At 44.0% G+C, this 25,642-nt stretch overlaps 1 protein-coding gene across 1 annotated transcript; it reads left to right on the forward strand.

Annotated features, from left to right (window-relative positions):
* Positions 1 to 378: 378 nt before the first annotated feature.
* faap100 (FA core complex associated protein 100) lies at positions 379 to 25,642 on the forward strand. Its single transcript, XM_052032658.1, has 9 exons — positions 379 to 581; positions 4,038 to 4,156; positions 9,438 to 10,417; positions 12,259 to 12,415; positions 13,195 to 14,003; positions 17,363 to 17,505; positions 18,756 to 18,872; positions 21,375 to 21,461; positions 24,231 to 25,642. Exons 1-9 carry the CDS (start codon positions 405 to 407, stop codon positions 24,360 to 24,362), a joined length of 2,721 nt encoding a protein of 906 aa, XP_051888618.1. The 5' UTR covers positions 379 to 404; the 3' UTR covers positions 24,363 to 25,642.

Below are 25,642 nucleotides of genomic sequence, written 5' to 3' on the forward strand. Positions count from 1 at the left end.
TTGTGAGTTAAAATCGTTTATTCTGTTTGAAAATCCAGCCAGCTGTCATTTAAGTTTTTAATAAAGCAATGTGTTGGCCAATAGTGAGAAAAGCCTGAAAATGTTCAAAATACACAATATACAGTCTGCAGTAGAAAACAGAAAGGACACTTTCATTTTAATAGTAAATAGTATTTCTTCGAAATTGTCTGTATTTCCAACGTGTTTTACCATCAAATCCCATTTACTGCATTTGCAGCGCTGGGCAGAACAAGGCATGACTGTAACACTTCAAGCATATTTCGGAATATTTCCGTTTACAATCTGTTTGGAGTAGTTATGTCCTTTCCGACGATTCGTACAGCTCCTGATTGGTGGAGGCGAGCGTGCGGCTATGATTGGAAGAGGTTTCTGTGCGGCTGGAGATGGCGGGATTTCGGGCCAAATCCATTTGTTATTGGGACCAAATCAAACCGGTGCAGCTGTGCAGGGGAAGGAGCGGCGCTCACGGATCTGTGCGACTGCTGGGCTCCCAACCCCGGGTCTGTGTGTGTAACTGCTCCGAGTTTGTCTACATTTATCATGTCAGCGGATCCTTGGAGGTGAGTGACAGCTGTCAATCTCGGGCGCCCGGCTCTGTAATGTAATCGAGCGGTTGCTCTGTGACGTCGCGGGGCAGTTTGTTACTTCACTCGGCTGGTGACATCCCGGCGCGGGAAACCTGCACCGCTCCCGCTGTTACTCTGCTTCCATTGTGACATCACGGGCTGCTTTGTCAATTACTCCGCTCGCGCTGTGACATCACAGGCGTGCAGCCTATGGCAGTGTCGCGCTGTGACATCACGGGTGTGCAGCCTATGATATCGTTGCACTGTGACATCACGGGCGTGCAGCCTATGGCAGTGTCATGCTGTGACATCACAGGCGTGCAGCCCATGATATTGTTGCACTGTGATGTCACATGTGTGCAGCCTATGACAGTGTCGCTTTGTGACATCACGGACATGCAGCCTATGGCAGTGTTGCACTGTGACATCACAGGCATGCAGCCTATGGCAGTGTCGTGCTGTGACATCACAGGCGAGCAGCCTATGGCAGTGTCGCTTTGTGACATCACGGACATGCAGCCTATGGCAGTGTCGTGCTGTGACATCACAGGCGTGCAGCCTATGGCAGTGTTGCGCTGTGACATCACGGACATGCAGCCTATGGCAGTGTCATGCTGTGACATCACAGGCGTGCAGCCTATTGGCAGTGTCGTGCTGTGACATCACAGACGTGCAGCCTATGGCAGTGTTGCACTGTGACATCAGTGGGTTGACAGTCGACTGCTATGGTTGCAATGTTTCGTGACGGGGCCGGCAAACAATACAATGGCCTTCCGTCCATTACTTGTGTGACATTCACAGCGGGTAATTGATTATGGCATCACGTCGGGCAATCTATTACTGTGCTGGCAGTGTCACGTCACAGGGCAGGGAATCTGCTTCATTGCTTGCTCTGTCGAAATAGTGCAGTCTTTTAGGTTGATTGCTCTTTATGTCATTGGGTGAGCAGTTTGTTACACTGCCTGCATTGCAATATCATTGGCCAGGCGATTTGTTACAATGCTTTTATATTAAGATAATAGGCAGTGTTCAGAAAGATTAAAAGTAGGTTAGAGCAGGATATGGACAGGATGCAGTGTTAGGCGGAGAAGTGGCAGATGGAGTGACGCAGGATGAGAGGCGACTTGATAGAGGTGTATAAGATTATGAGGGGCATAGATAGAGTGGACAGCCAGCACCTTTTCCCCAGGGCGGCAATAGCCAATACCAGAGGACACCCGTTTAAGGTCAGAGGAGGAATGTTCAGGGGAGATGTCAGAGGTACTGTAGGTTCTTTACACAGAGAGTGGCGGGTGCCTGGAACACACTGTCAGGAGTGGTGGAAGAGGATAATACAATAAGGACATTTAAAAGGCTCTTAGATAGGCACAGGAAGTTAGAGAAATGGAGGGTTATGGGCTGTGCAGGAGGGAAGGGTTAGATTGATCATGGAGGAGGTCTTTCATATAGTTTAGCACAACATGGTGGGCCGAAGGGCCTGTACTGTGCAGTAATGTTCTTTGTACTTGTATCTCACCTAAATTCATTTTTCGTTGAATGTTTTCACCCTTCTTAAAGGCCACGGAAGAAGAATTTGTAACAGTGTATACTTCTATTCGTTCATGTGGCAGTTGCCACCTATCTCCTAACTGCCCTTGTACTGCGGCTTGCAGGGCCATTAAAGTGCGTGGTTAAGAATCAACCACATTAGTGTAGGTCTGGAAACAGACACACGGTTAGGATGTTAGAGTTTCCTTCAATGAGGATCGTTTGTCAACCAGATGGATACTGAGAGCAGATCTATTGTTTCACATAAGAGACACGTGTAAGTTGCATTGATTTAGAAACTGGAGGTAGCAAGATTCATCTACACTCAATCAGCTCTGATTATCCTCTTATCTTACTACCCGCTCTGGATGTAGGTTCTGCCCAATTCCAGCAGCTGCCTAGTCACCTGCTGCAAAGAAACCTAAGTTTTAAATGCTTTATTCTTTTCCTGCATTTTCCAGAAAACTAACTCTTGCTAATTTGATAATTTTTTAGTTATAAGGTACCCATAATGGAACGAAGGTCCCAAGGTGTGAGGGTTCTAAGAGGAGTAGGGGGGAGGTTGAGATACTGAGCAATGGTAGAGAAACAAAGGACTGTAGATGCTGGAATCTAGATGAAAAACACGATGATGCTGGAGGAACTCAGCAGGCCAGGCAGCATCTGTGGAGAAAAGCAGGCGGTCAATGTTTCGCGTCAGGACTGAAGGTAGGAAAAGGGGAAGTCCAATATATCGGAGGGAAAAGCAGAGCAGTGATAGGTGGACAAAAGAGGGGAGGCGGGGTGGGCTCAAGGTGGTGATAGGTAGATGCAGGTAAGAGATAATGATAGGCAGGTGCAAGGGAGGAGGGGAGAGCAGATCCACTGGGGGATGGGTCAAAGGTAAGGAGAGAGAGGGGGAAAAAAGGGCTAGGAGAGGAAGAAGAGAAGCATGATGGTGGTGGGGGGGGGGTGGTTTGTGGGGAAGGGGGAGTGGGGATTACCTAAAGTGGGAGAATTCAATGTTCATGCCGTTAGACTGCAAGGTTCCAAGATGGAAAATGAGGTGCTGTTCCTCCAGTTTGCGCTTGGAATTCTCCTGGCAGTGGAGGAGGCCGAGGACTGACATATCAGTGATAGTGTGGGAGGTGGAGTTGAAGGGACTGGCAACGGTGACCAATTAAACAAGGGGATTCTCCACATCCAATCTACAAATGAATTTGATCCCCTGGTAAATTTATTGGGATTTGTTTTTGGATGTTCCAGATGCCTGTCAAAAATGGCCATTGGTCCCTCACAAGTATACCTGAGAGGCCTGATGTCAGTGTTCAGTGTCCTTGCAGTACTTATCTGCTGATGAATGGAGCAGGACTCAAGCCTTCGCCCTTGCGATTTCACAGTGGGCCGTGTGATCATCAAAGGAAGATTTTATTTTGGATTTTTTTAAAAATCAAATTCAGGTGTGCTCCACAGTCTCTGTGATCACCACCACCTTGGGAGTCTGGCTTAGCCGGCGGATAGAAGTTTTGCTTGACTATTTCATTGGCTGGACTTAAGGTGTTGTGCAACACAAAAGGCTTTGCCATTTTTGATTAGGGTGGTTTTGGTTGATAATCTGGAGAAATAAGTTTGAACTTAGTATGTAGTTCAGCAGGGGAGGGTTGCTCAACACCATCTGGACCAGCAAGTTCTGGATCATTGCAAGGTGAGTGCAAAATGCTACCATTCCTTTTGTTACAACTGTACTTCAGAAAGTGTATTGTTGGTTGGAAAGTGGGATGTCCTGAGGTTGTGAAATTTCTATGTGGATGTAGATATGTGTTCTTTGTTACATAGGTGACAGGTGGATGAGTGCGGTCCAGGACAAAGTGTTCAACTGGAAACAGCAGCTGGAGGATATGCGGGGAGAAGATTAAAAACATTTTCTTTTTGTTCTGTTGGTAGGTTGTATATAGGTTGCCCAGCACTGTGTGGCAAGTGGAGGTGGACAGGAGACGAGAGCGGCTGTTTGTGCTGTGTGGTGGTGGCGGAATATATAACGTACTTTTAAACCAGAAGAGCAGGTAAAATACTTTCTATGTAATCCTATACTAGTAAAGTTGTATTAGATATTAATGTGCATAGTCACGCAGGCCAGAACACAGTTGATTTTTAAGCACTTTTTAAAAGTAATACATTTGATATATTTACAGTTTTATATCTGCCAGGTAAAAACTGCATCAAGACATTTGCTGTCGTTTCAGACAATGAATTACGTGATTTAGTAAGCAGCAGATTTTTGTTAAAGGTTCAGATATTGGAGAATGTCGCTCACTGTTAGTCAGCATGACACACCTACCAGTGAAACAACAGTCAAAAGCTGTGTGATCAGAACACTTCTGTATGTTGTAATCCAGGCCAGCAATCTGTAGAACACTACACAGCAGCACCAAACCTCGAGTTTGTGCTATGCTTTCGGTACTGTTCAATGTGCAGCTATTCATTGGCACCTTCTGTTCTCTGAATCATTCCGTCATAATACAGAGGGCAGAGGGCAGTGTTGCATAGCTATCAGCATCAGATTACAATCCTGTTCTGTTTTGACGGCACCAGACATTTAGTATTTCGAGTTATGTGAGGAAAAAGTCTAAACTGTGCTGAATATATTACAGAAAATAATATCTAAATGTTATTGAAAATGCTAAGTTCTGATAAGATATTAATCACATGCACATTGAAACGCACAGTGAAATGCGTCTTTTTGCATTACTAAGAATGTGGTGGGGGGCAGCCCGCAAGTGTCATCACTCTTCTGGCACCAACACAGCATGCCCACAGCTCCTAACCTGTACATCTTTGGAATGTGGGAGGAAACCGGAGCACCCAGAGAAAACCCATGCAGACACGGGGAGAATGTACAAACTCCTTACAGACAGCAGCGGGAATTGAACCCGGGTCGCTGGCACTGCAGTAGCGTTACACTAACCACTTGTCTCATGTCTTCTGTCATTGTTGCACTCATCTGTGATTCTATGTTCTATTTGAAATATTTCCAACTGACCTGTGTAAATTAAGTTGCCTACTGTATGTCTATCAACCAATCCTAATTCCACAACTATTAATCTTATGAATATTTTCTCCTGTTCACCTAAAATGTTTTCAGCCCAACATTGTGACTGTAGTTCTATTGCTCAGTGATGTAATCACATTGAGACATTTTGAGGAGATGGTTTTCTGCCCAGGGCCAAAACTGACCAAACTTGAGGCAAAAATTATTAGTTTGTTGAGGGCATGAATGTTACAGTATTTGACATGTCTCACAAGGTGCTGTTCTCTTTAACATTAGTAACTTAATTCTATGTGAGTTGAATCCTGTGAAATACACGGCAGAGTTTTCATCTACCAAAACAAAAGGTGACCAGAATTATTGCACTTTAGTTGGGGATGACAGCTGTAACAGTGATGATTCCAATTATATGTCACCTTTATTGTGACATTATGTCTCAAGGCACTTTTCAGGAGCACTAGCAAAATCATATTGACCCTAAGCCACCTCAGGATAAATGACAAATGCTTGGTGAAAGAAGGAGGATTTAAAGAGAATCATAAAAAGAAAGTGATTTACGTTTCAATATTTCCTTTAAGTTCCTCTTCAGGATGTCCCAAAACACTTTGCTGCCATTGAAGTATTTCTGAGGTGTACTTTGCGCCAAAAGTTTCTACAACAGCAGTGCAATAATTACTAATTGGTCTGTTGAGAGATAAGAGGAAGGAAAATTAAAGGGAGAGGGAGAATTAGGGAAGGAATTCCAGAATGCAGGATCTTGACTGCTGGAGGCACAGCTGCGAGTGGTGGAGTCATTGTATTTGGAGATGAGCGAGAGGCTGAACTCGATTAGCACAGAGTGTAGGGCTTGAGGAGACTAAGGAGATGCGGAGGAGGGAGTCCATATACTGTATTTTTGTATAGACTTACTTAAAGTGAGATCAGAATTTGAAATGAGTCAGTACTAAAAAGAAAATCATTGAGGCAAGATTGCTGATTATACCACAAGCAGATGCTGCAAATGGATTGACGAATATGGTCTTGGTTTTCACTCAAGGCTTGTTTATCATTTTCAACTTATGCAGCCCTGAAAATTGTGTGAGATGTGAAACAAAAATTAGTGAAACTTAAAAATTCTGTAAACACTAATGGAAATATGGGAAAGAAAAATTAAACCTGAGTTTTTCTTAAAATGTTAAAATATATTGACTATTTTTGAACAAAAGACTTGAGAAAAATCAACATTAATTTTCTTATGAGGACTGTAAATGGAAAAGGTTGAAGTTGCAACTAATGAATTGGAGGGAAAATTCAAATCTTTTAGCATCAAAACCCATCCTGTTGATAAAATACTTCGGTCCATTTTGGAGGAATGTTTTCTGCTCTCAATAAAATCTGTACCATAAAATATTTAGTAGCTGTAACTTTACAGCTGTCTTCAGACAGGAATCTCGCCTAGACTGACCTTTATGTCCAGATTGTTGTGATATCTGTTCCTAGGTATCAGCATGGGTAAAACCGGGTAGGGGGATGGGAGTTAATTCATCAAAATTGACAAAGTCTTCCAGCTGGTGAGGAAGGAATGGTGTCTGCTTGCAACCTATTTGATAAATGGAAGGAAATAAAAATAATTCTAAATATTTGGTAGCCGCTGAAATCCAGGTACGTCTTGCTTTCCTGTTGTCAGCAGCTCTGAAGTCAGATGAGTTTTAGATGGACCTGAGCAGTAGGTGGGGCTGTAACTTCAGTGGAAATAGTTTTGCTGATCATGATTTGTAGTAAGCACATATCACAGTTACACAAGAAATTTGTCATCACTCAGATGCTTGCAGTGTCTTTGCCCATGAGAGTTGAATTTATGTCTGTTTTGGCTGCTACTCTGGAGCCCAGCCCACTACCTTATAAATCATTTTTTCCCTGGGTCCCATCCTCCCAGTCTCTTCCCCATCGTGTTACCAACTGGTGTCACATTTCATTTCTCATGTAGGGCACTTTGCTGACTCTAATCCCTCTCCAGACCCATTCTCTACTTCTCTGCTTTCCTGCTGTCCTCTGCTGACGTAGACTCTCTGAGCCTCCCCTGGTATTCTATGAAGTGTCCATTGAGGAACGAGCTAGTGCTTCCTTATGGACACCAGTGCCACTTTTCCCATTCCCCACTCTTGCTCACCTCCCTGCCCAATCCACTCACAGGGACGAATCTTCCCATCCTCTCCATCCTGTTCGGTCTTCTCACCACCATCTCCTTGGACACTGCTGGTGGATCACTTGTCCCTCATCTGCATTTCCCTCAGTTAAACTCCGATAATCCAGCACCTGATTGTTCAGGAATCCTAATGGTTTACAGCTGGCTTGCTCACCAGTCCAGCGTCTGAGCGAGGTGTGTGCAGAGAATGTTGCCTTTACACTCACCAGGTTCACTGGGAAATTTATTATATCATTGTCTAACATGTAAAAGTATTGAAATAAAAGGGCATTTGGTATTAATAGGAATAACATCCAATTGTCTGGAAAATCTGCTGGCCCAGCAATGCCGAAGTCTCAAGGTTGCGGGATTATTAGAGTTTTACTGCACCAGTTTGCTTCTTAATAGGGTCATTACTGTCTACGGTAATGTGAATGGTTGGATAGAAGTCCTTTATTAGACTGTGACTTTGGTCGTGGAAGTTGGCACTGTGCCTTTTCCCAAAGGCTGCATGGCTAACTAACTATCCACCCAAAACCTCAATGTTTTGGTGCACGTCACCAGTTCATGCCCTGACCTTACCCTGTGCTTGGCTCATTTCTACCTTGCTCACCTCCTTTTTGAAAGAGGTGTTACCTGTGACGGACAGTGTGTTACCCCACTGCCGCTCCAAAGTTTTTCTCAGGTGTTTGATCCCTCAGCCTCTTCACTCATTGTTCATCCTCTTGCCTCTTAACCTTTGATTTCCCTCCATTTCTAATCCCTTTCCACATACAACCTCTCCTGCACCTATTCAGAGCTACCCCTTTCTTTTACAAACGTTTATTCGCTGAAAGCACTACAAAAGGGCATCCAGTGTCAAACTACAACATCTAATACAGAAAAAAGAAAAAAACTAGGCAGACAGATTCTAACCACATAACTACAGCAATGATGCTAACTAACATCTGCAAAACGCACCCGCAATACAGTACTTCAAGTGAGAATCGCATTCACACCGTCCATGACATACCCGATCCCCTGAGGGGCCCGCCGATCGCGGAACTTAACCAGGGTGCCCACAGATACCGCGTGCTCCCTTTCAGAGCCACCCCTTCATCTTGCCATCTCCTGTGTCTCTTGTCGTCAGTTCGTGGTGGCTGACGCGACCATTTTTGACCACTTTCCTTTACCCTTCACTATTCACATTCCCCCCCCCCTTCAAAACCCACTTCCTTCTATACCTGTGCTTGGAAAAATTGTTCCCTGAGTTAGTTACTAATTCATGTTCATACTTGAGTTGATCTGGTACACAACTCATTTAGCTAACTGTTGCTCACTCTAGCTGCATTACAGTAAGTGCTGATGGGCTTCACACCACCAAGTCCACTCGCTAATCTAGGGTCTTCCTGGAGAACAAATGTAATCCCTGAATTCTCATCTCCACCGACAGCTGCCTCCTCTTTATTTCCATTGTGCACTAACTTCCTAGTTACTGTGATCAAGATTCAGCTGTTTCTTGTGCCCCTTTGAACCATGAGCATTTAAACTGACTGCAATCGTTAACAATTGTTGCGGCTGACTTTATCATGCGGTTTGTTTTGGAGGGTTGTTTTGCCATCAGGGTTTCAGTGACGTACAAAGGTCAGCGTGTCCAATTAACCTGGAAAACAGGCAGCAGGGCAATCAGACTATCGAAAAATTGCTTTGTATGGCTTGTGTCCAGTGCTAAAATAAAAACACAGGAAATACACAGCAGGTCAAGCGAACATCTGTTCTAGGGAAAAATAACAAAGTACAGATTCTGAATAACATCACCTGGATTCTATTTTAGTGAAAGCCACAAAATGCATGTTCCCTTGGGACTGGTGCACTTCCAGGAGCACTCAGCGTTATTATGGACTCTTGTCTACCTTCTGCCATTGCTATCTGCACAGAACACATTCCTCAGTATCAGTGAATCTCTGAATTTTCCCTGCAATTGCACTATTATCTTTGTAACCTTTGGAGAATGCATTTGAACCACTAATTTAGACACGTTTTATGGATTCAGTCTCTTCACATGATTTTATTGGATGACAGCACATTGTAAATCTTGCCGCTAATTTTATCAGTATGCCTCTCATTTAAAAATTCTGCACTTCTTCCCCCCCAGCTTCGTCAAAGAAGCAGGAGCGCAGAAGTTGCCCCTGGATCCTTCTCAGTCGGGGGGTGACTGTGGCTGTAGCGCGCCTCCTGTCTGTACTGTGGGTGCCGAGCACTGCCTTGTCAGAGACTGTACGATCTACTCCTTCATTGGTTTGGACAAAGACATCGTGATGGTGACTGAGGAGGAGCGGAAATGGAAGATAAAAACCTTCAGACTGCCAGCAGCTGGCTGTGAGGTCCAGATGTGTCAGAAGATTGAGGAGATAGAGTTCACTTCTCATCCTAATTTACCATGTTGTGAAAAATCTCCTGAACTGAGATACCCACCTGTGTTGTGTTGCATTTATCCTCACGTTGAAAAGGAACAGAAGGATGGTGAAGATTACCCTCGTCTTGAATCATCTGTCTTCAGCCTCCTGTTTAACGTGGATGCCAGCTTGCTGCTCTCACCCATTATACTTTGTGGATTCTCAGACGGGCAGGTTTGTTTCTTGCCAATGAAATATACCAGATCTGAGGCCAAAGATCACCCACCTCGAATGACAGTGCTGCTACACCTCGAACAGCCGGTGGTCTTTATTGGGCCTTTGACGTTAAAACGGGAAGTGAACGATGATCAGGATCCCCAGTCATCGAGGGCCAAACCCCCAATTCCCAACAGCATCGTTGTGATCGGGAGAGATGGCAAAGTGGTGATTATCAGATCCAGCCTTCAGATGGAGGTGTGGTTTCCCAGTTTCATTGAGTACCACCTTCAAGGCCCCATCATCAGTGCATGCTCCAGCGCCAGTACACTTTATTACAGCACTTGCTCAGACTTTTTTGCCGTTGAGTTCCTACGTGGTGATAATCTTACTGGGACTTCTGGGAGGACGGCAGATGAGAAGAGTGGCCAGTCTGGTGGAGTTTTGCCCTCCATCCTCATCCCAGTCAGTCTGAACATCTGTGGGGTTGTAGCTGTTTCCAGACCTTCTCCAACTGCTGAAGGTAATCCTGTCACCTGTCACTTTAATTCTTCATCCCATTCTCAATCTGATCTCTGTCCTTGGCCTCTTACACTATTCCAGGAAAGCCCAACCTTTGCTTGAGGAGCACCACCTTGCAGCCCTCAGGACTCCCAACTGAATTCCACAATTTCAGATAACCAGCTTTTCTAGTTTAAATTTAAAATTAAATTGGCTTATTATTGTCACATTTACCGAGGTACAGTGAAAAACTTGTCTTGCATACCGTTCATATAGATCAATTCATTGCAACAGTGCGTTGAGGTAGTACAAGGTAAAACAATAATAGAATGCAAAATAAAGTGTTATAGCTACAGAGAAAGTGCAGTGCAGGTAGACAATAAGGTGCAGGGTCACAACGAGGTGGATTATGAGTTCAAGAATCCATCATATTGTACTAGGGGACTGTTCGATAGTCTTATAACAGCTCACTAGTTTATGTGAAAACTGGCCAATTCTACCATAAGTCCATCCACCTTAACTCAGTTTTCCTCTCTCCACAGATGCTGCTTGATCTGCTGGGTATTTCCTGCATTCTCTTTTGTCTTTCCAGTAACTGCAGTGTTTGGTTTCAATTCTCTCTAATTGCCCTCAGTATTGTGTCACCTGGGCAATCTTGGCCTCCCATTATCATGGACCATCCATGCCCCTCCCTGCAAGTTAAGCATATACTTTTCCAGTTATAATTAAGGGTCATTGACATAAAATGTTAGCGCTGTTTCACCGTCCTCAGAATGCTGCCACTTACTGTTTTCATTTCCCATTGTCATGTGAAGTGCAGACAAATCTCTGACTGATGGTCAGAAGAGATTTGTTATGAAGAAAGGTGAAAGCCCCTCACCACTGAAGCTGCATCTGATTCTGGGGGAGGATAATGCCTGCAGTTTACTTATGAAGGTTGTTCATATTTAACCACTCTAGAACATCACACCGCTGCAGAGTGAAGACATTTCTCCTGTGTGCTGCTGTGGAAGTCAGTCCACGCTGTAATGAAGTAGACAACAGCAGAACCAAGGAGCATACAATAAGTGCTTTATTATTTAACGCTAGTGGGAGTGAGAGATACCGAGAAAGAGTAAACAGTGTAACCCGAGCTCTGTACTGATCCCCAATCAAAGATTTACATGTTTGTGTCCTTCCTTTTATATTTAATCTAAAGATGCCTGCGTGCAGAGTTGCACATACTTGGTCAGTTGCTTACAGCAAACCAAGATATGCCTTAAGCACTTCTTTGTTTCACCCAAGCACCTGCACATCTTGCAGTCACAACTATAGTCACGCCATGGTTGAAGCAATAACAGCTGTACATTATTAACCCTTACATTTTCAATTACTTTTACACTGTGTTACTGCACTTATACTCAGACTGAAATGGTTTGCGTGCGTGTGTGTGTCGTGTGAAGTCTACACAAGTACTTTTCTTACTTCTCTCCCTATTTGAATGTTCTGGACACCGACTTAAAGTGATTGGCAAGAGAACCAAAAGAATCAAAAGGGAAAACTTTATTGCGCTGAATAGTAACAATAATTAATTCACAGGCTGAAAGGTTGGTGGAAGTAGATTCAATTATGTGTTTAAAAAAAGGAACTGAAGGAAAGAAATTGGGCGGCTGTGGGGAAAGATTTGAGGAATGAGATTACATATTTTGCTGTTATAAAAACAAGTATGGGCAGAATGGCCTCTTCCTATGGTTTTATGATTTTGTGATGTTATGGTGCTGACTGAGGTGGTTGATTAGTCCATGTGTATGATCAGAGATCCGGATGTAGATGTGGCCTGAAACATGAGGCTTTTCTTTGTTCCAACTTGTGTCTTATGACCAGGTGACGTTCACTTAGTCGCTCTGACTGAGAAAGGGAAAGTGATGGCGTGCATCTTACCCCACCCTCTGAATGCAGCCCCGACCACGAAGCTCCAGGCAGCCAGCACAGGACAGCGCATTAAGGACCTTCTCTCTGGGATCAGCAGCGTCTCTGACAGGTAGGAAGTTGATCCTCAAGTCAAAGCTTCCAGTTCCGGTTCCCTCAGAAGCACCAAGACTGAGGGGAGACCTGATGGACGTTTACAGAATTATGAGAGGCATAGATAGGGTAGACCATCAGAATCTTTTTCCCAGCGTAGAAATGTCAAGTACTAGAGGACGTGCATTTAAGGTGAGGGGGGGAGAGTTTAAAGGAGGTGTGGGGCAGGTTTTACACAGAGAGTAGTGGGTGCCTGTAATGGACTGCCAGGGCTGATAGTGGAAGCAGATATGATAGTGGCGTTTTATAGACACATCATGGTGGGCTGAAGGGCCTGTATTGTGCTGTATTGTTCTATGGTTCTATGAATATGCAGGGATTGGAGGGATATAGATCATGTGCAGGCAGAAGAGATTTAGTTTAAACTGGCATCGTGTTTGGTGTGGACATTGTGGGCCAAAGGGCTGTTCTGTGCTCTATGTGCATCGTGATTTGTGCAAAGACAGACAGTCCAGAAGCCCCAAGATTTAATCCATGAGTGAGTTGAACTCGTTCATAGCTGTAGGTGATAGTGCCTCCAGCTTAAGGAGCTGTTCCTGAGCAGAATGCCTGACACAACTTGAGCTGTACTGTGACAATTCCCACAGTTGGATAGCCTGTCAGCATTCGCCACCTAGACTTGCATGTGAACAATCTCCATGGATTACACACCAGAAGTGGCTGTGAAAATTAAGACATAGAATAACAACATAAATTAGGACATAAATTCACTGTATTCTGTTTTTTTCCCTTCCACAGAATCTCTTCCTTGAAAGTTGTTATGCAGCAGAAGGACAAAGCCCTGAAAGGACTGAACCAGGACTTCAACATATGCTGCGCACTGCTATCCAGTCAGGATAAAGTAATGGAGCCTTCCAAAGAAACATTCAGCTGCACCATCACTGCAAGGTGGAACCGTGTTCTACTCCAGGACTCGTTGGTCATTTCGTGCGTTTTGGAGAACCTCAGCGGCTGGCCCCTGGAACACAGGTGGTCTTTCTGTGTCCAGCTTGTTGCCCAGACCTTGGCTTCAGCCAAGGGGTCAGACAGCACAGCCTTCACTTATGCCTTTCCCATCAGTGAGCTTCCACCTCGAGAAAAGATGGAGGTTGCTGTCCCTTTGAACTCTGAGAGTGATGGTTTTCTGCCACTTCCTGTGTCTGTTCACTGTTTTCTCCATTGTAACTTGAACAATGTCAGTGTGAGGACTGCCAGCAGCCCACCCCTCTCTCCTAGACCCCTGCTGTCTCCTGGCCCTTCAGAAAGTGATGGAATCTGTCTGCCCCTAAGCACTCGCGTTATTGATTTGTTAGATTGCTTGCGCATTCACAGTGGAGGAGCAACTGAAACGATGCCACAGCTGAATCACAGGCCTACCACACCAGATGCATTGGAGATGTTCTTGCGCTCTGCTATGTGCTCTGAAAGCAAAGACATTAGAGGCAAAGAAATTGTAAATGGCTCTTTCAGTGGCCCGTGCAAGGATAGGACCGGTGCTGGACCATTTACAGCTTCCATCAAGTTGTCCTCTGATCTGATGGAGGTCACACTGAAAGATATTGGCACAGGTGAGGAGCTTTTCTTAGAGTGATGAATTGAGCTCTTGTCCTCTAACTTTGTAATCCTGAGACTTCCTCCACCCACACTGACTCTCCACTGCCTCTAACTTACTGAACAGTTGCATCAGTAGCCTGTGTCGAGCCTTCAAGCTTGTTACTAGATTCATGTGATGAAGTGACTTCTGCACCCTGCACATGGGTCATCTTCAGTTCTTCATTTGGTGGCTTCTTCAAAGATCCGGCTGTGACAGTAACACGGGAACAGGAGGAGGCTGTTGGAGCCTGTCCGACCAGTCTCCAGGATCATGAGCTGTCTGTGACCAAACTCTGTATATCCCTTATCAGTTTCATTAAAACTAGTCTATGAAGGTCAGATTTAAAACCAAGAATTGACATGGTATCAGTTCCCATTTGCCAGTGAACTTCAAATTTATATCACTCTATATGTGGTTTTCCTAACTTTACAGCTGATACTTGGATTATGCTCCTAGTCCTAGATTCCCTGAAACACAGAAATAGTTTTCCTCTGATTGCCTGATCAGTTCCCCTTAATACCTTCAAAGAAGTGGCTCCTCTACCAGAGCACAATACCATTTTCTGTAACTTAACCCAAAGTTGAGGTAGTATTCTACAATACGGTCACTTTTAAGGTCGATATATCCTCCCCAAGGTGTGATACCAAAGAACTGCTCTTCAGATATAGTCTCAAGGGCTTTGAATAGCCAGAGCCTGACTTCTACCTCTCCAACCAGCACTCCAGTCACCTAGATATAAAGATATAGATTTCTTTAGCCAATTTAATAATTTCTCCACCTGTTAATGAGATTTTTTGACCTTTGTAAGTGGACCCAAATTCTCTTTGGGCCAACGCATATAGCCTTGTAACTTGTAGAAAATACTATATTACATCCATTTTAGGTCTAAAGTGAATCATTATATGAAGTAGGCATTATGAGTGTGCTAACAAATTGATGGATTGTAAAGCCTTTGCCATGGATTTTGCCTTTGTGCAGTCTGTGAGATATATCGTAGCTAACTGATAGCCTATTTTACATCTCTCCTGACTAGTGCAGATAAAAATTGGGAGAGTTATAAAACTGGCTGTTGAGTTGTTGATCCTTGTTTGATACAATTGCACGGTCTGAATCTCCCTTCCATTCCCCACTAACCATTTTTCCTCCATCAATTTTAGTAGCGTCTGGAAGTGTTGTTGGGGGTGATTCAAAGCTTAGCCTTCGCCCTCTTGTACTTTGTTAACCAGGTTTTGGACAGATATTCACACGCTAATGTATGTACTTCAGACAGTTGGTGTGCCCCCTTCCTGAACTGGCTGCAAATAGCTGGAGGTGACCTCTGTGACGAGTTCTTCCAGTGGAAACAGAGAGGGAGGAAACACAGCAGAGGCTAGTGAAGTGCTCTGTGCATTGATGCTGTGGAAGGATGTGCTCTAGGCAGGACTCCTCTACAAAGAGCCAGTACAGATTCAACGGGCTGAATGGCAGTCTTCTGTGCTGTAGCTTTGACTCTTACAGTGGCAAATTCAGGCATCTGATTTTGCTCCTGCCCTGAAACTAAGGGACAAAATAGTTCTGCCGACTTCTTGGAGCTGCTGGTTCTGGCAGACCTTTTCAACGGAACATTTGAGAACCTTTTCAGAACGGAGGCATGAAGCTAACAAGAACCCATGGGCATTGTGACCTACGGCAGCCACTCGCAATTGTTGCAGCTGACTTTGTCATTACTGGGTTTGTGTTTTGTCATCAGTGCTTCAGTACACTACAGTGGTTAGTGCGTCCAACTAGAAAACCGACAGCAGAACAGTCATACGGACATTCCAAATGTTGTTCCTCTGGAGAGGTTTAAAGTGTTTGCCAACTCTAACCTGGAGGCTTCACCACATAGCTTTACTCGGTCAAGCACCCTACCCAGTCAAGCAGTCTGTTTTTTTCCATCTCCAAGTATTTAGCTAACTTGTAAACAAGTGTTTAAAGACAATGAGAAAAACATAGGCTACTCCACAGTGCTGAGTTTGTATGCACTGCAAGAGGAAAACTTAGCTGAAATCCAGTTGTTAAGCAGTGTTTTATATGTATGCATACCTGGCAAATCTCTGGCTGTCCAGTCCTGGCATGTGGTGAGCAGGGCATGGAGGCCACTGGACATGTGCCGTGGCATCAATTGTTGCACAATGGATGTTTGAAGTCACTTGCACAAAATTCTATCATATGTTCAAAGCTCATTTGGTGCTCCCTTCACAAGTCCAGTTGCGGGAACGGGAGTAGCCCCTGGAGCGGTTCTGAGGTTGTGGCTGACTCCATATGGATGCCTTTGCCCCATATATCTTACAATATGCTCACATGTTGAGGTAAGTCTTAACTAGAGGGTTATGGACTTGCTGTGGTGCAGTTATACAGCTCACCTTACTTAGCCTTCTGCAAAAGAATCCACCTTCCTCAAGATAGATTTATTTTTGCTTCCGGTTGGGGCACGTTCCCACTTCCCACCATGCCCTTCTGGCCCTTGGATCTCTGCCCAATAACATTCCCCTGGGTGTAGAATGTCAGTCTTACTGCCTAGTTCCATTGTCATGCATCCCATCACCCTCTATCTTCCCCCTTCCCAGCACAGTGCCAGCTGAAGAAACTTGCAGCCCGTAAATTTGCAGCAACATCAGAGAGATTGATCTTTTGTTCTGGAGACTCTAGAAAGATCCTCCAGTGTTGGCGACAGTGGCGTGGCATAAAGCTGGTGTTTCATTCCAGCTGCATAAAAGTTAAGAGTATTGTTTAAGTATGCTTTCTTTTGTAATAGATCAAATAAGTCCAGCAAGCATGGCAGACTGGTTGAATTTAATCCAAGGGCTCTTTAACTCCTAGTCTGGAATTTGGAAAGTGGATTTACCCAAACCTGAAGCTTAATAGTGTCAAAACTACCGCATATGCAGGGAACACACCACTGTCATCAAGGGCCGGGATTTGTGTGTGTACTCTACTTATCTGGGATCTGAGACTGATACTGCTGCTAGAGACAGGTTATACACTGACCTTGTAGCCTCTTGATAAAATGCCAAATCCAGTGGAAACTGGTGCTGCCTTTTCCATTTATAAATATTGCCCTTCCAATTGGTAATTTTTGGGTGTTCTGAAATGCATTAAGTAAATTAATACTGGTGTAACTCCATGTTCCCCTACAGGCACTTTTAGTTCCCTGATGAGGGTGCTTATTAGATGGAGGTTTGGTTTTTGAAGCTCCTGCTGTTAGTCATGACCACTGCCCCGACATTTTCTGAATTTGATGGTTTTAAAGTTCTCTTTCTTTGACTTCTCCAGAATATTGCCCTGACCTATTTTATCCCTCTTTTCCCCCAGGAAACAAGGCAGAGAATGGACTAAATGTCCTCCGATGGTTGCTGTCAACAAACTCTGAGATGGAGGCATTAAGGATGCAGCCTGCCCCGGCTGTGCACTGTACAGCACCAGATGGTAGCAGTGTTCGGATACTCACAAAGCAGGTAAGTGATTGGTGTTGGTGCTGTAGCAGAATGCTGGGGGTCCACAACATGCCCACTGTTAAGAGTCATAAGCATATAGGAAACCTCAGAGTTACACAGGGATCAGATTAATGGTGGGATACTTCATGTTATGGATTGACTTTGCAGTGTTTAATGGGGTCATTGCTCCTAGTGTACAGGATGTTTATCTCACTGAGCTGGATTGCTGCCCATGTGAACTTCCCCACCCCACACTGATCCAGCGGCCTGTCGTACATTTTTGGGGCCCTGCGTGTCGGATCGTGCTGGAGACCTGGCTGCGGCAGGATCCCAGGAGGCAGAACAGTCCGCAAGCAGCGACCAGGCCTCAGGCAGTGGATCCTGAGACCTCACTCCCAAACGGCACTGATACCTCTAGGCAGATCTACTGATATTCTAGGTGACTCAGAGATATTTAAAGAACTGTTCAAATGGATTTATATATTTACATCATTTTACTTAAAGCCCTTTTAAGTAGTAGAAATTATTTTAAAACAGTAAGATAAAGTAAAATAAAAAATCAATTTACCTGCACTTACCTTTTTAATGAAGGTCGGCAGCCCCATTCAAATGAAAGGGCTTGCTGTTGCGTATACTTGTCATCACATTGCAGTGCATCTGAACACACAACTCGGCACATCTGAGACCCACCTCTGGATAAATGCATCAGGCCTGCAGCAAGTCTCTGACTTTAATGTTGCTGTGTGCAGGGGTGGATGTTGGAACAAGCTGACCCACATGGAGCAGCTGGTTGGCATCCCTCCTGGGAACCTCTTTCTGAGGAGCCGCACGATCTGGCCCCTTTAGTTCCGGTGGCTCCATTTAGTTAATACGGAATTATAACACTTTCAGCAGCACCATTGAACACTTGGTACAGAGTGTTCTTAGAAGTATCAGCAGGAGTTGACCACTGCCTCCACAGGCCAGCTCCACCATTCAATAAGATAATGACTAACCCGATCTTTGCCTCCCCTCCACTTTCCCGTCTGACCCACACAGTCCTTGATTGTCCTGTAGTCCAAAATTCCAAAGACTCTCAACTCTCTGAGAGAAGAAATTCCATCTCAAGGTAAATGGACACCCAAATTAACTCGTTCTTATTTGGGTGATCATTTATCTTGAGGGGCCATGCCCCCTAATTCTACATTCCCCAGCAAGGAAATATCCTCACAGTATCTGCCCAGTCAAGCCACCTCAGAGCTTTTTCTGTTCCACCATTCCTTTGTCTGCAGGTTGAGGTCAGCAGTTTTTCTGTTGATGGTCCGATCACCGTAGTGGAGATTGTGATGGAGTGTTCCTCGCTGACCGTGTTTTGTTTCTTGCATCAGGCTCTCACTCGGCGTGTCCAGGTAGGAAGTCAACAATCTGTCCTGATACAGAATTGTCCTGTGCCGGGGTGGGGAATCTTATTCAAGCTTTCACAGTATGATCAGTGCCCTGAACTGTCCCTTGCAATGATGTCAGTTGTCTCCTACTGTACAGTTGCTTCATGGAGGCGTACAGAATGGAAGGAGGTCATTTGTCCCATTGTCCCTGTGCCACTTTGTGGACAGGCATTATTTCCGTTAATGAGTGAAGCTGTTGTAAATCCAGTGTGATTGTTTCTCATGGTTTCTGCAACCATATTAAATGGAGCTTCGGAATTGTTTCAGTTATGATCGTAGTGTTTGGTGCAGAAATTGGTTGTCTGCATGCACTTTTAATCAATCATCTAAAACCAGCCAATTAAAGTGAAAGGAAAATTGGCAAAAATTCTTTGCTGTTCAAAGGACGCCTCCCATTTTCTGCAGTCAGTTAATAGATTTGATAGAATTTTGTTTGACGTTTTAGAATAAAGTCAGTTTCCTTGTGTGGAAAGCCTTGAGTTAAGCTGCTGCTGTGTCCTCATCAATGGACTCTCTAGGGAACAGTAATGGGATTAAAACTCAAACAATTCTTCTGGAGCCACGTGACCCTCCAGGAAGCCACTTAACTGGATGAGAAAACTGTGAGGAGTGAACCTTGTGTTAAGGATATTTGTACGAGTCAGAATGGAGGAAGTTTATCTCTCTGCTGAATATTATTTTAATCTCTAAAATGGGGATAAATGTTGAAGGGAAAGAATCTGTCCTAGACTTTTCCTTTCCTTTAACAGAGGTGGTGGTGCATTCTTTGAATCATTGGTTCAGCTTTGTCTGTAAAACCTTAGGCTAAAGGTGACTGGTTTGGTCATAAGGAAAGACATTTATTTTCTACAAGGAGGACAGTGGTGGTGGGAAAGGGGGAGACCAAGAGTGAGGCTCAGCCACAGTTCCCTAACTCTCCCATTGTAGCATCCAGAGCCATTTGTTACATTCGGAGCAAAATGTCTGAGTGTACTGTAGAATGTCGGACAGTGTACTGGTGTGTTTCAGTTGCTCAGTCGTATAGACCACGAGATGGTAGGCTATCCATCACTTATCGCTTTCTGCTGCTGATGCATGGGGTGGGGAGGGCAGATGGAGCCCGGGTATTTCCCCATGGTATCGATGGAACAATAGGGGTAAACAGTGTGTAGGAAAGAGATCTGACGTTTCAGGTCAATTACCTTTTATCTGTTCTAATAAAAAACTAGTTCTGTATCATCATCCTCCTACTGTTTCCAGCTTTTTAGTTTGCTTTCCCATCATCTGCAGCATTTTGCTTTTGTAATATGAGTGTGTTGGCTGCAGTTTCCATTTTCTCTCTCTCTGCATCACCCTGACACATTGCATTGGGCCCAACACATTGATGCAGTCACGAAGAAGGCACGCCTGCGGCTCTACTTCATTAGGAGTTTGAGGAGATTTGGTATGTCACCAAAGACTCTTGCAAATTCTATAGATGTACGGTGGAGAGCATTCTGACTGGGTGCATCATCGACTGGTATGGAAGCTACAACGTGCACGATTGAAAGAGGCTGCAGAGGGTTGTAGACGCAGCCAGCTCCATCATGGCACAACCCTCCCCACCATCGAGGACATCTTTGTGAGGCAATGCTTTGTGGACAGGCATTATGTGGACAGCACCCATCACTAAGGACCCTCACCATCTGGGACATGCCCTCTTCTCATTACTACCATCAGGGAGGAGGTACAGGAGCCTGATGACCCACAGTCAATGTTTCAGGAACAGTTTCTTCCCCTCTGCTATCAGATTTCTGAACAGTCCATGAACTGTACCTTGTTATTCCTCTTTTGCACTATCTTATTTATTTTGTGGTAACATATTGTAATTTTTATGTCTTGCACTGTGCTGCTGCCTCAAAACAACAAATTTCATGACATATGTGAGTGATAATAATTCTGATTTTGAATACTGGCCATTAACAACAGGTTGGTTGGGGATCTCCTTAGTTTATTAAAAATTGATTTATTGTTGAGCATCTACAGAGAAGGGTACAGAGAGAACAGGAGTAAATGAAAATCAAAAAATTGCAGGTGCCGGAAATCTGAAATCAAAACAGAAAATGTTAGAAGTTCTCTGCAGCTCACATGAAGGGTCTTTGTCCTGAAACTCTAATTCTCTTTCCACAGATGCTGTCTGACCTACTGAGTTTTTCCAGCATTTTCTGTTTTTATTTCAGAAGGAATAACAGCATGGTTTTCCTCTGATATTGAAAGACACTTTTGAAAACACTGACATGATAAAACAGTGGTATAAATAAGAGCATTTTTTGTGAAGTAAGTTTTGAAATTTCTCATTCAAACAGTTATTGTGTATTTATAAAAATAATACATGATAGGGTCATAGAAAGTGGGCAGAGCTCGTTAAAATACCTTCATGGCAAGTGTGTCATTTTAGCATCCTCTCAAATTGATTGATTATATGTGTGTTTTTTCTACATTGAACAGATGCTTTTGGAACAGAGTTCTCCCTGTAGTGGCTCACTGCCTGGTCTTCATGTGCAGTCTTTCAGACAGCTGGCACACAGCACAGAGGTAAGGAGACTGTGAAGTAAACTGGGAATCCTTGTGGAGACTAGGGTGAGGTGCTGGGCAGATGTTGGGAAGGCAGTATGTACTTGAGTCCACATGGCATCATATTACTGAAAAACTCTTCCTCCATCCCCCCTAAGATTAATAGTGTATAACAGAGTGTGTGTGATTCTGCTCCCTTCCCCCATTCTGATGATTCCTGAAATATAGAGAATATGATAACCCGATAACACAGTGTTATCTGGATAAGAAAAATTGCATCTTCAAGGATTACACCTGAACCTGATCAGTGGCTGTCTGAAGTGAAGTCGTTGAAAAGCATTGTATTCCAAACTGATTTGTATTTGATCAATGTACCTCTATTATCACAGGTGGGAATTATATAGCAAACAATATTGGGACCAGCTCGCATAAAGGTACTTGCTCCAAATACTTTCATAAATAACTGCAGGAGTAGGAAACACTCCACAAGCAGCTGCCATTGAGCCCAGCATTTTCAGTTTTTCCCCGATGCTAGATAATGAGGCCTGTTGTCTCAGGACATCAATGAATACTCTGATGCTAATCACTGGTACTGTTATTTGGCTGTGTTTCCTGAGCAGGTGCATAGTTCTTCCAAAACCTGTGTTCCCTATTGCCAGCTGGTCTGTGGTGTAATATTAACATTCATTAACCTGTTCAAACCCATGTCAAGGTTCATGTTACTGAATGAACTATTTGTCTTTCTGTTTTCCTTTTGTGGTGAGCAGTAATATCTTGGCTTGGAGTAGCCTTTGATGGTAATGTCTGTTAAAGTTGACAGGAATTAATTTGCATAATGAGCAATGTGTAGGGATTGATTCACCATACTTACTGTGTTCTATGTAACTTGATGTCAGCTGGGTGACCAGTGGAGCCATTACAATAAACAAAGTATTCCTGTGGCTAATAGAAGAAGCTATGGCCAGGTTTGTTGACTATATGGTGACTCTATTTGGAAACAGTGGTGGTTTTCAGATGTGATTAGTTGAACTATGATGCCTCATGTAGCTGAATAGCACTCTAATATCTAGGCACACTTCTGAAGAACAACTATTTCAAGTGAAGTTCTGAAGGACTGCCAGCACCCATCAATTAATGTCAGTGCCTAGCTTACCCTGTCAGCACTTTGTGCGTACTGCAAGCTTTTCACTTAACACACTGTCATTAAAGCAGCAAAGGCAAGTTGGAAAAGTACTGTGAATCCTGAAGTGTTTTTAATTTGTAAAATTTAATGCCTTATACACTCCTACATATTGGGTATGTGCATCCACACAGACAAATACAGTTAATGTACAAATAATGCAAATTCCATTAAAATTCAAGTTTAACATTATTCTGTTGGGGGCCAGACAAACTTGGTAGAACAAATTTTGGATGGGTCGTTTCTCAAACTACTTGTATTATGTGCCAACTTTGAAAAGGTGACTTTTAATAATTCACCTGGCATGTTTGAGGTCTTCGACTAATGGTTAAAAAAAATGCACAAGGCATCTTCTTTTCCCTATTAAAAACCATATTGTCTTCATAGAAAGATTCTGTTGCATTGAGAGAAATGATTGGCTTGGTGGCCATGGTAACAGTCTGACAACCCAGGAGCTGTGGCATTGTGCCCTGGCTGTGGGGTGGTGGGATATTGAATTTAATAGACTTAATTCTGCCACTTGCTTTGGCCTACATGTGATTCCTTCCCATGGTATGTTTACAATCATTGGTGTCCTTGTGGTTTGCTACTTATGAGGAATAAATGCTAAGCCTAACTTCCTAAATTAAATTCACTGTAGCTGCCTTGCTCAGTGACTGGGAATTGGATTCACCCATAAACAAAATGTACATCCCAACAAAAGTGTTGTTGCAATTTTAGACTGAACATTCTGAAATGATAATAGAATTTTGTTTTCTTGCTTGAACTTGATTCACCCTTTTTGAGGCTTGTGATCTTTGTGCATTACCATAGAACCATAGAACAATACAGCACAATACAGGCCCTTCGGCCCACCATGTTGTGCCGACCTTCAAACCACTCGTAAGACTATCTAACCCCTTCCTCCCACATATCCCTCTATCTTAAATTCCTCCATATGCTTATCTAACAATCTCTTGAACTTGACCAACGTATTAGCCTCCACCACCACCAGGCAGTGCATTCCATGCACCAACCACTCTCTGGGTGAAAAAGCTCCCTCGAACTCCCCCCACCCCACCCCCCCCCCCCCCCCATTACCTTAAAGCCATGCCCTATTAAGCATTGGTGCCCTGGGAAAGAGGTGCTGGCTGTCCACTCTATCTATTCCTCTTCATATTTTGTATACCTCTATCATGTCTCCCCTCATCCTCCTCCTCTCCAAAGAGTAAAGCCCTAGCTCCTTTAGTCTCTCTTCATAATCCATACTCTCTAATCCAGGCAGCATCCTGGTAAATCTCCTCTGCACCCTCTCCAACGCCTCCACATCCTTCCTATAATGAGGCAACCAGAACTGGACACAGTGCTGTAAGTGTGGTCTAACCAGAGTTTTGTAAAGCTGCATCATTACTTGGCCGACTTTTCTAATGTTTTTCTGAGTGCAGGCAGCTGGTTAGAGTATGATGCTGAAACTCTTAATACTGCCTTGAATTAACTCCCAGATGTGAATTCCGTTAATTCTGTTTATTAGGCAGAAACTTCTTCTCTCCAACCCCCCCCCCCCCCCCCCCACCAAAAGACTTGTAGCTGTCCAATGATAACTTCTTTCTTTGGGTTTTGTTTTACCTTAGGCTCTTCTTAAAGGGGTGCAGTCACTGCGGGACCAGTTGTGCCTTGGGGAGGAAATGACTCTGAGTGACACTGCGGGCAAACTGCTGCAACTCTACGAGCGACTGAGGAGCATTGATTTAGTTATTGTGTAACAGACTGCTGCAGTCTCCAGGTTGAAACCATGAGTCTGTCCTCCCCTACATCCTTTAAGGCTGTTAAATAACAGGGGCCTGTTGTTGCATGTGTGGATTTTAAGTTGCGCACTGGTCTGGTAGCAGTTGTCACTTCATCATTTGACAGATGCCATGAAGGAAGAGCTTTCCTTTAGGTAGCTCTCCCTCACAGTGTTCGGAAATTTCAAGATGGCTCCAAGCAATTACAATGAAAACATAAGTTATTGATTGTTGATTTGTAGAAAAGCATGGAGCTAATATGTCCACAACAAAGTGCCAGAAACAGCAATGTGATAAGTTACTCCATTTGACCTGTTTAGTCAGTGTTGCTTCAGGGACATACCTTGGCTGGGACATCAGGGGAGTCACATACTGTTTGAATAGTACTATGGCATCTTTTTACAGTAGCTGAAATGACAAAAGGTGCTCTGGTTTATCTGAAGAATGTCAGCCCTGAAGTTGTGGCACCTCGTTGAAGTCCTGCTGTAACTATGTGTTCCAATCCTGGCTCTGCACCTTAATCTCACGATCTTTTGCGTCAGAGGCTTGGACGCTGCTATTTATCCAAGCCAATACTCCAGATGTGATAACAACCACCACAGAGGGCCAGTGTGCATAACCAGCATAAATAGACTCAGAAGTTAATTTCCTTACAAAAAGCGCATTGAGACATTTCAGTGATCTGTTTAAGCACAAGGGAATGTCAGTGATGGTCAATGAGGAACTGTGGTCCAATGCCGAATAGTATCTTTGTGTTTGTACCAGCCCCACTACTAAAGAAACAAGAACTCACATTGGCCAGAAATCATAATTGCCAAATGTTTGCCCCAGTGAAGTGTCAGAAACTTCTGACTGTGACAAGCTGGTTCTAATTTGACAGTGATGCTGAGATTTGTTTTGAAAATGTAGGTTAGAAATATCTAATAAATTTCTGATGGGTATTTAAAGCAGTGTGTGACTTGAGCTTTTTTTTCATGGAAACAACTAGTCCACAATCAGAGAGAGCCTTGTCACCCTGGTAGTGTGGGCAGGCACGGTAGTGTAGCGGTTAGCGTAACACTATTACAGCGCCAGTGACCCGGGTTCAATTCCGGCTACTGTCTGTAAGAAGTTTGTGCGTTCTCCCCGTGACTGCGTGGGTTTCCTCCAGGTGCTCGGGTTTCCTCCGGGTGCTCAGGTTTCCTCCCACATTCCAAAGACGTACTGGTTAGGAAGTTGTGGGTATGCTATGTTGGCGCCAGAAGCCTGGCGACCCTTGC

This window comes from Pristis pectinata, chromosome 18, assembly GCF_009764475.1.
Source record: "Pristis pectinata isolate sPriPec2 chromosome 18, sPriPec2.1.pri, whole genome shotgun sequence".
In the NCBI taxonomy this organism is placed as follows: domain Eukaryota; kingdom Metazoa; phylum Chordata; class Chondrichthyes; order Rhinopristiformes; family Pristidae; genus Pristis; species Pristis pectinata.

Excerpts from the sequence above, each read along its gene's own strand:
- faap100 (XM_052032658.1), top strand. The coding sequence starts at position 405 with ATGGCGGGATTTCGGGCCAAATCCATTTGTTATTGGGACCAAATCAAA. Across the intron at positions 10,418-12,258 it reads ACCTTCTCCAACTGCTGAAG|GTGACGTTCACTTAGTCGCT; the intron begins GTAATCCTGTCA and ends TCTTATGACCAG. Across the intron at positions 17,506-18,755 it reads TTCGGATACTCACAAAGCAG|GTTGAGGTCAGCAGTTTTTC; the intron begins GTAAGTGATTGG and ends CTTTGTCTGCAG.